The following is a 15,534-nucleotide window of genomic DNA, read 5'->3' on the forward strand; positions in this document are numbered from 1 at the left end:
TGCTTTCTGTTGAATGCAAAGGACATTCTGTTTCTTCAATACTGTTTACATACAGGAAATGCTATGTCTCTATGTAACCAGTGATTACTGACAGGCAACATTGTCAGTGGTGTCATAAATACACATAAGGGGGTCTGGTGAAGAATGTGGCACATTCATAACTCACAGAGTTTCATCCAAACCACACGTTTGTAAAGTAATCCAGTAATCTATTTGTTTGTAAATAATGCACCCACATTGTCTTTGTCCACAATTGGGCACAAACAAACACACACTGCTGCCTCACCCCAGTGCACATCCCCACTTGGCCCAGTGCTTTTTATGGGTGGGGAGTGGTTATTGAGAGCCTCGAGTCAGCAGATCTGCTCCTGATCGATGACAGCATTTGCGGTTCTCTTCCAGTAAGAGCTTTAAACTTGGGGCGAAGAGAGTCATTTGGCCACAAAGAGGGAAGAGCTTCCCAAGCACATGTCTGCTGCTCACAGAGCTACTGTTACGGTGAAAAGCTCTCCAGAATAGAGACTCGGTTTGATGCAACCCGGACAGAGGTGTTAACTGTACTCCTGGCTCTCGGGTGACTCGCCACAGAGGGAGTGATCCTTGTCTTTCTCACTATGTGCCCTTTTCAATACCTTTTGTTTTTTTTTAATCTTATGTTCTGTGTATAGTGTAACGCCATTACAAACAGAAGACTGTGTTCACTGTTGTCTCGCTGTAAAGATGTCAAAATGGGTAAAGTAACAACACAGTGAGCACTCTCATCAAAATGCTATGTTCAAATGAATTACAGTATCACCTTCATGGTGAGAATCAGCCCTGTAGCTCGAGTGCCACATGAAATCACATCAGCTACTCGGTCAAGCTGCAGTCTCTTTCTTTAAAAATAAAAAGAAGAAAGGTTTGCTGACCATGTGTACTGAATAGTATGTGCCATATAATTAATGATAACCTATATGTTCTAACTGTTGTTGTCTCTTTGTCTTTCTCTCTCTCTCTCTCTCTCCACAGACATTTATAGTCCTCAACAAAGGGAAAACACTCTTCCGCTTCAGTGCCACGCCCTCCGTGTACATCTTAAGCCCTTTTAATCTACTTAGGCGAATAGCTATTAAGATTTTGATACATTCATATCCTTTCAAGTGATTTATTTTCTATGTTTTACGGTGAATCAAAAGAGATGTTTCAGTGTTTCAAACATGTTAGTCTTTTGTGCTTTTGCCACACGTCGTCAGTACAAAGTAAGGAAAGCTAATGTAAGCTCTAAATCACTGTCTTCTCCCTGCTCGGCACTCTTTCTTAAGATTTACTGCACTGCTAAAGTTTTATTTCAGTAGCTGTTGTATTGAAATGTATGGGGTGTTTTGGGTAGCCCTGTTCATACTTTCCTTAACTTCTGTCTTCTCACGTTATTCAGCATGATCATCATGTGTACGATTTTGACCAACTGTATATTCATGACATTTAGTGACCCCCCGGAGTGGTCCAAACAAGTAGAGTGAGTACACGTCCATACTTCTCCTCAGTCATCATATTGTGGTTTGATGTGCTTGTCGCCGTTTTACTCTCTTCTCTCTTTGTTCTCAAGGTACACCTTCACAGGTATCTATACGTTTGAGTCACTCACAAAAATTGTTGCCCGAGGATTCGCTATAGATGGGTTCACCTTTCTCAGAGACCCATGGAACTGGCTGGATTTCATGGTCATCTCAATGGCGTAAGTATTTGAACTCGTAGTTATTAACAATAAAGCGTTAAAGAATAAAATATATATATAAAAATAAATATATATATTTTAAATATATATATATATTTTATTCTTGAGTATATAAGCAAAACATCAAAAAGGGGATTTCAACATGACTAATAAAAATATCGTAATATTTTAGCATATATGGATAGAAGTAAATTGTGAGACGTGATTTATTTACACATACTAGTTACAAGATAACAGCAGTGAAATCAGTTAACACTGCTGACTCACTGGCATGGCTTATGAGACATATGAGTGGAACAGAGAAATCATTACAGTTATTGGTGACGCCCGTGCTTTTACCTTTTACGAGTCAAATGTTTTCTTTCAGAAAAGTCATTTAAATGTTGGTGTATTAGTTAGAATTTGATTATAAACATACAGATTCATTGTGTGGGTATCATAACACATGTCCATCGAACATTGAATCTTTTAACAACAAACCTCTGTTTTTGCAGTCTGCTGGAGTGGTTTTTAAAATAAGCAATATAGTGTTTATTTTATATTCAAAGATGGACAAAGACTTCCTCAAACTAAAAGCTGTTGTGGGCAAATTCAGAGAAACGAGTAAGAATCGGTTTAAACAAAGCCCCCAAAAACCTGAAAATAAAACGTTAAGACACTTAGCCATTACATCAACTCTACAGTCGAGGGCAAACATCATTGTGTTAGCATTAGGCAACACATGGCACAACTTTGTGAACTCAGTATAGTTATTAGTAAATGTATTACCTCCAAACCTTTGATAAATATAGATTAGCACAATTGCAAAGCTGTCATTACCCAAAACATATTATATTCCTTATTTAAATGTATTTTAGGGCCAGTATTTTGGTTCATATGACCGCCACTGTAGACATGGGTTTGTTTCCTTGCTGCTGTTTGGGAGCTTGTAAATACTAGACTGGGTTCATGTGTGATTGACAGGCAGTATGCATGCTCGCTCTCCTGATCGGTCACTAAGTCTTAAGTATGTTTTATTTCATGATTTTTGGTGGGATATAAGGTGAATTTCAAAAACCGTTTCTAAAGAAAATTGCCCACAGCAATCCAACATCAGTCCATCGCACCACGTTGATAATGCTGATAAAAATATTATGTAACAATCTATTATTTCTTTCCTCAGTTTGGAATGGCTACTGAATAATTGTATCTGATCCACCTTGCAGGTATATAACAGAGTTTGTAAACCTAGGCAATGTGTCAGCTCTGCGTACGTTCAGGGTTCTGAGGGCATTGAAAACAATTTCAGTTATCCCAGGTAAGACAGTCCAGGTGTTTGTGTTTGCGGGGGGCGAGTCACGGGGTTGATGTTAGGTGTGGTTTTGTTTCAGTCCCTCTCCTCTTCCTCCTTCGTTCTCTTCCCTCTGGTCGGACAGGCGTTCTCTCTCTCACCGTGGTGTCCCCTCCTGGTCCTCGATGGTGGTGCTGGTGTCGTGCTCTTGCGCGTACATGCGTGCGTGTGTGTGTGTTGTTATCGTGTGTGTTGTGTGTCATGGGGTTCTGTTCTGTGTGTCATCCTACCTTGTTACAGATATATAACAGAGTTTGTGGACCTTGGGAATGTCTCGGCGCTGAGAACGTTCAGGGTTCTCCGAGCATTGAAAACAATTTCTGTCATTCCAGGTGAGACTCCCATTTAAACACTAAGGCTGAGCTTTATCTATTACCTGTCTTTATTTCTTTTACTTTTCTTTTCTTTTAATTTTTTAAAGAGGATGTTTTAGAATTTCTTCATTTTTTAATGTTTTACTTTTGTTTTTATGACAATCAAAAATGGTAGCAATACATTTTTGATAGGCTTAGCAGTCTACTGGCAGTCTTCTGGACTCACATGTCCCATATGGACAGCTGGGTGTATGCAGCACATCAGGATATGCAACACTTATGTCTGTACATTTCTACCCCAAGTGAATTAGAAATGAATGACCAAAACAATGTGATAATATAGGGGAAGAGTTTAAAATATTATTTCCAAAGGACATGACTTTAAGGATGTTATTATGAGGGGTTAGATGAACAAACTAATTATTGGAAAAAAACATGATTATGATTTGTTTAAATCTGGTTTGTGATCAGATTTCATACATGGATCCAAATTCTCATAATCTATGTCACTGCCTTCTTGTTTCTAAAGAGTATTTGATTCCCTAAGACTGCCAAGCCTAATTTGATAACACATCAACGCTGCATGAAGCTTTGAGACACATGCTTTTACGAGTTTGGCTTTAAGGGGCTTTTCTTTTGGATTTTGTTATCTTTTAGTTCTAAGAGTTATTTGATTCAGGCTTTAGTTTTTTGTTATTATTTTTTTTGAAGATCTTTGTCCATCCTGGGAGTGAAAGGGAAACATAAATAAAGATCACAAATAAGCAAAACTCTGTGCAAATGTGTTGGAATCAATACTATTTTTTTCCCTAGGAAACACACAGTAACACAAATTAATTTGCTTGTACATGATATCCACTCAAATAGCATGTAAAACAATATGACACTATGAAGTTAATGTATTTAAGCAGATACACACACATATACCATACACACACACACACACACACACACACACACACACACACACACACACACACACACACACACAAACACAGTACAGTACAATAAGCTCAGCCTCCAGCATATAGCGCTCAGTTGTGCTCTGGGCTAAACCAGCCTGAGGGCTCGCCCAGGAGAAAGAGGTGCCTGGGATGGGAACGGTTCTTCGGTTAAGGCAAGGTCACCATCACAGTTTACAGACAGGTGATGCTGACAACGAGTCAATTCCTTCAGCCTTGGCGTTTAAATGACCTGCATGCCACCTCTCATTGCCCAGCCCCCCCCTCCCACCCCCCTAAACTCCAACTCTTCCTCGCCTGTCCTTTCTTTCTCCTCTTCACTTCCTGCTTCCTTTGACTGAGCCTGGTTCTGTGCGCTGTTTGCTGTTTGTGGTCCTGCTGCGTTCAGTTGATTTGTTGAATGCATTATAATAATTAACTGCAGCTAGTCAGGAATGTTCCCATAGACACAAGGAGTGAAGGGAAATTATGCAATTTCTCTTCTCCAGATGGATCCGAAATCCTTTTCCATCTATTCACTTACATGGGCTAGTTACTATAAAAGTGGGGAAATGAAAACGTGTCTTTCTGATGGAAACATCCCAGACAGCTGCAGTGTTTGTTGTGGTGCTTTGTGTTATATGAAGAAAAACAAACTGAATGTGACCTTTATCTGTGGTTAAACTTGAATTCACTATTATAATCAAATCAGTTTGCTGCTATTACATACTAGATAGTCATTTCTTTGATTGTAATGAATGTTTCTAGAAATATCTCTTTTTGATAACGATGAAATCTGACCAGTAAAAGTTTAAATTTGAGAGAGACTGCAAATGTACTATTATATTATGCTATAAAATCTTCTCAGGTAATAACAAGCTGACATTAAGAGTTCGGATAACGTTTCGTAGTGGGTTTTAATGCAGAATCTATGCACTATTTCCCCAGACATAGGCTACTTTTGTCATGGAATGAGATTATTTTAAAATACAATGCTCAGATGTTTGTAGTTGGAACATACACATACATTGTTCTATAATATTAAATAGTCATTACTAAATAAGTGAAAATCGAATTTAAATGTAACACACACTTAGGTATTATATTTTAAGACTTCAACAGATTCACAGAGGCCTGGCAACATCAGCAAACTACCCAACAACTGTCGTCAGATTCAGGGACGAATTCGCAAAAAGGATTGCTCTGCTTTTGCGTCTGATAAACCTGCACAAATGACATGAAAAGAAACCGTGTAATTCTCAAAGCACCCGCGAAGGGATATGCACCACTCACTGATAATATGAATACATTTTGTGCAAAAATGGCCCCTTTCTAGGCAAATGTGCCTCATTGAAAAAAGATCAGCGCTAATAGCCAAACACAGTTACAGTGAAATGATCAGCATCTTCAGATAGTTGGTGGTAACTGAAGCACATTTATAAGGGGTGTCATCCCCAGACTTTCCTCCGCTTCAAATCATGTCATCTTTTATTAATAAGTAATATATCCCTTGCGATGGTCCCTTATATTGCTTATGTTTTTGAATTGCCTCACCTTGGAAAGCATTTTCTGCTTATGGCTTGAAAAGAGATGTTTAAATAAAATAAAATAATATTATTATGTAGGTGTGAGTTTGAAAACACCCACATCACTGACAGGCTAAATCCGTTTCCAGGAATGCCTATGCACCTCGTCGGTCAGGACGTGCAGTTTGCAGTCTTGATTATTACATTTCTCTCTCTACCATTGTTCTGCCTACTGTGTTCTTGGCACAAAGGCAACAGTCATACTTTGCCACATGGATAATTTCACTCAGCTGTAATATCATTAGTTCAATATCTTATATATATATATTAGCGGTTGCAAATTATGCGCAATTCATGGTGCTATCAGGGGCCACAATCCATCCTTTGTGAATTTACCTCTCAGAGTCAAATGTTGGTAAATCCTGATTGGTGCAGGGAAATATTTGACATTACGTTTTCCAACTGAGCCCTGCCTACTTCACACCACAGAGAGTAGCACAGACAACATACTCAAAACTCCAGTGAAATAACCAAAAGCTTTGGCAGAAAAGTATTTGTGTATGTAGTACCTGATCCTTTGTAGTGAGGAGCTGATTGAGAAAAAAAGGTTATCAGGGCCTTTAATATGCAGTATCTACTCTCTAAGAAAGTGCTGACAAGTGTTGTGGTGCAAATAAACATTTCAGTCTATGATAATACTGAAAACAGGCAAGTGGTGCTATAAAAAGAAGTTAGGGAGAAACAAGCACTAAGCCCAGCAAAGCTAGACAAGAGTAGAAAAGTGAGTATAATTATGTAGCTTCTAAAAACGACTAATAATCAACACATCCAACTTATCATTGATTTTAAATATATTAATAAACTGCATTTTTATTCACAGGAAGATATATTTCTTAAATGATATCACACTTAATAAGAAATAAGTAGTACTCATAATAAGTAAAAGCCTGAAGTCTTTCTAAATGAGCTAAACAAGAAACAAGCAAGACAATTAGCACAGGAAAGGAGACAGGGTTTCTCCTCCCAGGAGACGTGGAGATGCAGGACGACATGTTGTTCTGCCTCTGCACTGCCCAGTTGTGCTCGCATACAATAGCTACCTTATTTAAATGACCTTATGGGAACACTTGTGCTTACAATATTTATGTTAGAATGTACTCTACTGTACTCTACTTTATTGTGTTCTTACTGTACAGTAGCACATTATGTAACAATTAAACAATGTCATAGCAGTTACCTTATTACATTTATATGATAATATGATACTTATTACATTTAAACATGATTTAAAGTACTCAGATATCTTGACTTCATCAGGTAAAGCTGCAAAATAACAATAAACTTATTTTCCCTGTGGTTTCCTCAACCATTTTACTTTTTTATTAAAGTTCTATTGATTGATTTTGCATAGCAGCAAACACAAGCATATCTGTTATAACCTTGAAGCCGAGCCTCTGTTTGCCCTTTTTCACCTACTGTTGAAGGTGTTAAAATTGCAGTCTCTCATTATGCTTAAATCATAGGTCAAGTAACTAAATACCCACATCATGGCTAGTAACTATCTGAATAATTAATTAAAAGAAAAGAGCAGCCTGAACTACAGATTTCTATCCAGGACGAACAACAACAAGCATGGTCTACACACTGGTTTTATTCTCTAATATAAAGGAATGTACATGACACACTGAGTCAATCTCTGGTGTTGAGGCTTGGCAGTGTGGGCGTAGGTGCTTGAAAAATAATTCTGATGCCTGCCAAGTTTAGATTTATGTAAGAGGCTGCCCAGCACAGGGTTAAATACAGGATTAGATATACGTTACCTAACTTAACTTTTTCCGTGCTTGACTTGAGTCAGCTCTGAATTGCAGCTATAAAACCAAACTCAGCTTGTGCACTCTTGCAGAGGCGAAAATTGCAATTCTTTTTATATCTGTCTATGTGTGTGTTTTTGTGTGTGTGCGTGTGTGTGTGTATGTGCATTTGAATTTGTATGCTGGTGTATGTGTGTATGTGAACTTGTCTGTTTTCATGTTTGTGTGTTTGTGCAAATTTGTGTGTGTGTGTGTGTGTGTGTGTGTGTGCGTGTGTGTGTGTGTGTGTGTGTGTGTGTGTGTTTATTGTATATTAATCGACAGGCCTGAAGACCATTGTGGGTGCTCTGATCCAGTCTGTGAAGAAGCTGTCGGATGTGATGATCCTGACCGTCTTCTGTCTCAGCGTCTTTGCTCTGATTGGACTGCAGCTCTTTATGGGGAACTTGCGGCAGAAGTGTGTAATCTGGCCAATCAACATGACTGAGCAGTACCTGGCAAATGGCAGCAGGGGCTTTGAATGGAAGGCATTCATCATGAATAACTGTGAGTGATTACCATGACGCTTGATTAAACTAGTTCCACATGATTACATAAATGGGACCTAACAGAGAGTGTGTGCATCCTGGTCATTCTTTTTCTTTTTCTCTTTGTATTGTTTTGTTTTGGAGAAATGTTAATTGCTGATATAAAAACACAAAACAGACATTTTTTGCACAGGGGCTAATACAAGTGACTCTTTTCTCTTTTTCTTTATAGCTAATTTCTACTTCCTTCCTAATCAGCTTGATGCTCTACTATGTGGAAATAGTTCGGACTCAGGGTAAGTTAGTGATTCACTCCCTAAATGCATTCCTCCATATTTATACTTTAATGTTTTCAGCAGTCTCTAATTTTTCTGTTGTTCTTTCGCACATCTTACGATGCACTTGGACACATCATTAGTGATGTAACCCGCTCTCGCACTCGCAGCCCCCTCATGCATCTCATTTTGGCCTGATGGATGCACATTGGTTTTTGCAAAGTTTACCACACACAAAAAATGTTAATAGTATTTTACAAAGAAGTTGATGTTGTTGGTGTAAATAATTACACACAATAATATAATAATATACAATAATTCACATACTATTTGTAAGCTGTCAAACATGTATCCATAAGTCATGAGCCAGACTCGCTTGGATCTGTCATGCCAACTGTGTTGATGCTAAAGTAGCATTTGTTAAAGCTGGAGTGTGGGACTTTTACTTCTAAATGACGTTCATTTATATGTAAAAGTCCCACGCTCTATATAAATAAACGTCCGTTATATTCAAGCCCTTGCCAAACAACTTGGCAATGCTAATTTCGCCTATCGCCGCCAAGGAAGTCTTTCTGTATTTTGCAGTATACCAGAATTGTGTTGTATGGTGTCTGTGGTGGTATCCGTTTTACGTCAACCAGCCAGAGCTAAAGGAGGAGAGACCTTAGTGACGGAGCAGTGGCTCAGGTGTATGGCAGAAACTATCATGGAGAATCCTTAGAAGCATCTAAGAAACGTTTCTGATGTGGATGCTACTGTTAAAAAATAAACTCTGTGTTCATAGGAAGGATTAAATAATAAAAAATAAAAAACTGGAAGCGATCGACGGAGAGGACAAACATTTCTGGGGCCGGGGAGATGCTACAAGCTCACCTGCAGGCATACGTCATAAGCAGCGTCGGCAGAGTTTGTGTAACTATCACTGCTAGAGGATGGAAGACAATAGTTCCACACTCCAGCTTACAGTTTTGTATTCCTGTGTGTTCTTTTCAGACGTTGTCCAGAGGGCTTTATGTGTATGAAAGCTGGAAGGAACCCCAACTATGGTTACACCAGCTTTGACAGCTTTGGATGGGCTTTCCTCACCCTCTTTCGCCTCATGACCCAAGACTTCTGGGAAAATCTCTACATGCTGGTAAAGCAGTGTTTTCCTAAAATGTTTCTGTCTCTTCTTCTTAGTCTCAAATGGCCCAGAGGAAGCTAAAAGTAAGACTGCATATTTTGTCACAGTATGACCAATGGATGAAGTCCTTGACCCTTCTTGTGCCTGTTTTAGAGACCTATATTAAAGCCTTTTTAGTCCTACCAAGAGAAGGAAAACACCCCCTAAGCAATAGTAATGATTTTGTCCTCACTTCATTGTTAAAAAGTAAATATATATATGTATATATATGTGTATGTGTATGTGTATATATACACACACATCATCATCATCCTAATACCATAATGAATCAGCTCTCATGAGCTCTCCCCCAACAGTTCACTCGCCCTCTGAATAAAAGGGAAGGAAGGACAGCTGATCAGAAATACTGTGACTAGGAGTGTGTGAATAACAACTAGAATTGTGTTTGTCTTTCATGCAGGGAGAAAATCATTTCGTTATTTGCATTTGTAATGAAGCAATGAACAAAATTGAATTCATTGTTTGTTAAATGACCTTTAGAACAGTCATGTTCTCTGCCAAATGTATTTCTTAAGAGACCAGTGAACCAGTATTACATCGCTGCTTACTTTAGTCCTCCCACTTCTTTTGTTCTGTTTTGACACACATGCATGTACAAAAATATACAACATGTGCCATCCGTAATGTTAAACTGCACCACCATGACACTGCACTAGCATTTCTGTCCTGCTTCTCCAGACCTGCAATACCGCAGCCATAATAGATTCACTTCATTTGGCAAATAGGCCAGTCGCTGTCTTAGTGTGTGTGTGTGTGTGTGTGTGTGTGTGTGTGTGTGTGTGTGTGTGTGTGTGTGTGTGTGTGTGTGTGTGTGTGTGTGTGTGTAAAAATGGGAATTCCTGCACTCTCCTGCTTCTTTCCTGTCTGGAGATTTTCCTGGAGAAAGCCATGAACTGGATATAGAAGATGTATTATCTTATCAACAGGACAATATGTCAGTTAAAAACATTATTTTTCATGTTAAATCACTCTAAATCTCTGATTTGTTCTCCTTGTTTTGTTTCTGTGTATCTGTCAGACTCTGCGAGCAGCAGGAAAGACCTACATGATCTTCTTTGTGCTGGTCATCTTTGTGGGCTCCTTCTACCTGGTGAATCTCATCTTGGCTGTGGTGGCCATGGCTTATGAGGAGCAGAACCAGGCCACTATTGAGGAGGCGGAGCAGAAAGAGGCCGAATTCAAGGCCATGCTGGAGCAGCTCAAGAGGCAGCAAGAGGAAACACAGGTTGGTCTCACTCTCTCTCACACACACATACACCTTTACCTGTTTTTCATAGTTTGTGGTTATGATGTGGATTCTTTCTTTCTCAGGCTGCTGCCATGGCAACTTCTGCAGGCACGGTGTCAGAGGCTGCGTTAGAGGATGAAGGAGGAGGGCACTTGTCCCGCAGCTCATCTGAGGTCTCCAAGCTGAGCTCCAAGAGTGCCAAGGAGCGTCGTAATCGCAAGAAGAAATGGCGTCAGAAAGAACAAGAGAAAGAGAAGGGAGACAGCGAGAAGGTTGTTAAGTCTGAGTCAGACGATGGCAGCAAGAAAAGCAGCATGCGTTTCCCTGGAAGCCGGCTAGGGAGGAAGACCTCCATTATGAACCAGGTAAAGTTAGCATGAAAAACCGTACAGCAAATGCACAGCTGCTGGTTGACTGAGCATGTGCAGATACATCTGCTGATGCTTCCCGAACACATTATTAATGATGTTACAGGAATTATTTTGTGTTTTGGGGTCTTCCCCATGTGACCCAGCTAAAGTAAGTCTCGGATTATGACCAGAAGACAAGTTAGCTATGTCCTCCCCATGGCTCTTCTCTCTTGATCCACAGCCATCTTGAGGCTCTTTCTGCTACTTCAGTGGTATTGCTGATGGCTCTTTTGCGCCTGCCTCTCTTGATGATTAGTGTGTTGTAAAGTTGTTGTCTTGGCAGAGATCGGGCTGCAAAGCCCCTGCATCCAACTTTAAAAGGCAGACCTTGCTTTCTTACCACCTTGCCTCCAGTTGCTGACCAGTTCCTAACACTTTGCGAGTTTCCTCTCAAAAGCCTCATCCAAGCAAACTTCCCAACAGACTGCCTGCTCCAGCAAGGTGATATGTTTGATCGGTCAGACCAGAGAACAATATCTGGTCTCGTAGTGTTTGCAATGTGCTGAGGGAACATCAACTACCTGTCCAGTAGGGTTGGGTACCCTTAAAAGTAAAAGGTTTGGTACCCATCCATGTTCTCCGGGACTATAAACAGCTTCCAGTCCAGTCCAGGATTCCGGCAGAAACAGATCTTGGCTATGATGATGGCTTGGGCAATGACCTTCAAGACCTGGTCATGGTGGTCATGAAACCAGTGATATAGTCCCTCTGCTAGGGCTTTAGAGCAGCAGCTTAAGATGAGTTTCAGGGATTCCCCTTTCCATGCACAGTGAACATGCTGGTGACTATTATTTGCCAAATGTGTGGATGTTTCATTGATTGGAAATCACATCAAACACTTCCTGGACAAAGAACTTGATCCGGTGGATGTCGGCATACCACAGCTTAGCCCAGGTCACCTTTTTCTCTAGAGCATTGTTTCATCTTGACCAGGCTCCTTGTTGTTTCATTGCCACCTCTCTTCATCCACTGCTGCCCTCAAGTCCCCATGGAGTTGGAGAGGCTTTCCTATTCTGGAGGATCCAAGTCTGGCTCTCTAGTTCATTGCAGGTAGATAGGATGGATTTTGGATCCCTCAGGGTGATGTCAAATACCTGGCCTATGCTTTGCACTGGCTTTTCTGTGATGGTGGCATCATGGTGCTTGCGAAGAATATCAACCTTGTCCTTCTTGAGCAGCAGAAAACTGCATTTGCCTGGTTTGAATCTCATCTGGACTTTTGCAAATAATGTGTGTATATATAAACGAAAACAAGAAATGAAAAAGAGAAAATAAGTTATTATTTCCTGACCTTTCGCGTTACTGGGGGCAATGCATTGTAGTCTGTTTACATAATTTGATCACATGGTTGCTCTTCCGTAACGTGGACAGCGGTTACACTCTATAGCCGTTTTTGCATGCCATGTAGCAATGATCCAGAGCATTAATTCCCTTTTTGGCGCAGTCGGTAGGTTGATGGAAGCAAAAATCAGGTATAATGTGCGCAGTTGGGGCACAAGCAAGACACATGATGGGCCTGAGCATGAATGACATGGTTTCAAGTACTCTGTTCAGCTATGATGCAGTGCTGAGAGTATTGTAGCGATACGGCTGGCCCAAATTTCCCATCACAACTGACTCGTGCCTAGTGCTGGACTGAGTAGTTTGCTGTTTTATGTTATAAAATGTAAATGGTACTATTTGTTAATTTTGTTTTTGTAGTACTTTGGGTTTTTAATGTCATTTTTGTGCTGGTTTATAATCTTAAACCTTTAGTGAGGTTGCTTTCTAATAGACCAGCTGTATTCCATTTGGTAACATAGGTGTTGGGTTGACACTGCAGACAGCTGTTTTAAATACTGTGCTACTTCTAATTGGAGTGTGCTCTGCTAGACAAACTCCTGAATAACACCATATTTAACAAACTCAAGCGGCATCTTCTGCTTTAGAAGAAGATCATACTTTACACTTTGGTGCAAAAGTAACAAGATATACGCCCATACCGATATATCTGTGATATGCGAATATCGGCTTATAAAATCGGCTAACCGATAAACAGTTGGGCTCTAGGGCCTCTGGATACATCATCAGTGGTGTTCCTGGAATCATCAGATGTTTTGGGTCTTTCAACATTTTACACCTTCCATTTGACTCAGGTGAGGTTGATAAGGCCTTAACATGCGCTTAGATGGCACATTAGCTACGTCCTGCCCCTTGGCTCTCCTCTCTTGAGCCACAGCCATCTTGAGGCTCTTTCTGCCACTTTAGTGGTGTAGTGGATGGCTCTTCTCCTCCTCTCTCACTCAATTCCCAGCATTTTGGACGCTTTGGCAAGAGATTGGGCTGCATCTTCTTCTCCAACTGCCTTGCCTACACTGACCAACCATTCTTTTGTCCTACGCAAGGCTTTGTTCCAGCTCAAAACATCCCCAGAGCATGCATTGGGCTGCAATTGTGTTCTGTTATTTCATTGATGAGTTAACAATATACCAACATACCAAGCTTAAAGGTGCCATGTGTAATATATGCTAGAATTTTACTTTTAACATTAAAAAAATTAACTAACATTGTCAACACAATATAAAGAGGTAAAAGTGTTGACGTTATGTCAAAGACGTCTATATATTGTGTTGCAGAGATATCTACTGAAATTAGCAATCTAATTGACTAGTCCAGGTCCGTCCTGTCTTTTAATACCACTTGTTCCTCTAGAGGTAATAGTCACGGTAGGCCATTGTATAGTTTGTTTGTTGAACAACATTTAAAGTGGCAGAAACGATAAATTCAATAAGTAAACTAACGTAACATTACACAGACCACACAGCCCGGTTAACTTAAGTCCTACAGTAAAGGCCGAACCCACATATGAAGATTATAAGATCGCAATGTTTTTTTAAGAGTTTCAGCAGTTAGGTCGAACTTTGCAGTATTCTTGCCCACTGATTGACTGACTGACGGACTGACGGACTGACAGGCAGGCATGCATTACACAGGAGTAAAAGAAGTCCACAGTACATATATCAATAGAAGAGAGAGAGATGTATAGCTAAAGATTACAATACACACTATAAAGAATACATTTGAATATTTTAAATTTAGAATGCAATAAATATGTTAAACTACTACAACTGAAATATAAACATAGTTGTTAACATACTATATTAGGCTTTTTTAAAATACTGTAAATTGAGATTGTATGGATCCAGTAGTAGAGGTGAAATAATGGCCCTTATTTCTTTGGAGCAGCTGGCTCGCAACTACACATTGCACCTTTAAACGAAAAGGAAATAACCTCTATTGTTTGTCTTATAGGTCATGGTCAGTTTATTTGTTAAATTGTGTCCCTTTAATTATAATATAATGATGATGTTCTCATGTTATAACTGTGATTGAGCATGATTACAACAAAATCTCTCTAGTATTCTTTATCATTCTTGTATCACTCATTTTGTGATAAACAAGTGGTTGGGTACAAAATAACTCCTGTTATGTGTTTCTCTTTGTCTTCTGGTTTATTTCTTATTAACTCTGTGCCCCACTTGCCTTCTTCACCTTGTCTGTTCCTTTTATTTACACATGGACTAACTCCTGCTGTTTTTATTAACTCCTCAACTCTCCCCCTCCACATCTGTTTCTCCCTCTTCAGTCACTACTCAGCATCCCAGGCTCTCCCTTCATGTCGCGCCACAACAGCCGCAGCAGCATCTTCAGCTTCAAAGGCCGTTCCAAGGACATGGGCTCTGAGAACGAGTTTGCCGACGACGAGCACAGTACAGTAGAGGAGAGCGAAGACCGTCGAGGCTCCTTGTTCATCCCTTACCGCCGCAACAGCTACAGTGGCTACAGCCAGGGCTCTTCACGCATCCACCCGCTGGCACCCCATTCTGGAGGGAAGAGGAACAGCACAGTGGACTGCAATGGCGTGGTGTCTCTCATCGGCCCTGGGCCCGGCAGACGGCTTCTGCCTGAGGTGAAAATAGATAAGGCAGCCACTGATGACAGTGTAAGGACGTCCATGGGACACCAATACAGTTTAGGCATGATGGTGGTGGCCCCGGTCTCTGCAGCTTCACAACCTCTTCCCCTTGGCTCTTTATCCTCTTTTCCCTGAACTCAGTAGATCCCTTTTCCTGCCCTGAATATCTGGATTCTGTCTTATTATTTAATCTAACACCTATATTTACACTAATGCCCTTTTTCCACTGCTCCTTTTTTAAACAGCTCTAGAAGGCACTAACAAACAGAATCTACAAACTCACTGCCTTCCCATCATCATGATAATCACTTCATTGATTA

At 40.2% G+C, this 15,534-nt stretch overlaps 1 protein-coding gene across 4 annotated transcripts in view; it reads left to right on the top strand.

Moving 5' to 3' along the window:
• The window catches only part of scn8ab (sodium channel, voltage gated, type VIII, alpha subunit b), a 50,089-nt gene that overhangs the window by 12,780 nt on the left and 21,775 nt on the right, over positions 1–15,534 (top strand). For 3 of the 4 annotated variants that reach the window (XM_029431701.1, XM_029431703.1, XM_029431704.1), the window contains 10 exons: positions 1,009–1,127; positions 1,406–1,495; positions 1,586–1,714; positions 3,285–3,376; positions 7,961–8,182; positions 8,396–8,459; positions 9,432–9,573; positions 10,640–10,846; positions 10,933–11,214; positions 14,885–15,208. In XM_029431701.1, coding sequence (XP_029287561.1) covers positions 1,009–1,127; positions 1,406–1,495; positions 1,586–1,714; positions 3,285–3,376; positions 7,961–8,182; positions 8,396–8,459; positions 9,432–9,573; positions 10,640–10,846; positions 10,933–11,214; positions 14,885–15,208 — 1,671 coding nt within the window. Of the gene's footprint in view, positions 1–1,008; positions 1,128–1,405; positions 1,496–1,585; positions 1,715–2,919; positions 3,012–3,284; positions 3,377–7,960; positions 8,183–8,395; positions 8,460–9,431; positions 9,574–10,639; positions 10,847–10,932; positions 11,215–14,884; positions 15,209–15,534 lie in introns of all 4 variants that reach the window. The other variant, XM_029431705.1, reaches the window with a different exon arrangement.

The sequence above is a fragment of the Cottoperca gobio genome, chromosome 5 (genome assembly GCF_900634415.1).
Source record: "Cottoperca gobio chromosome 5, fCotGob3.1, whole genome shotgun sequence".
Lineage (NCBI taxonomy): Eukaryota > Metazoa > Chordata > Actinopteri > Perciformes > Bovichtidae > Cottoperca > Cottoperca gobio.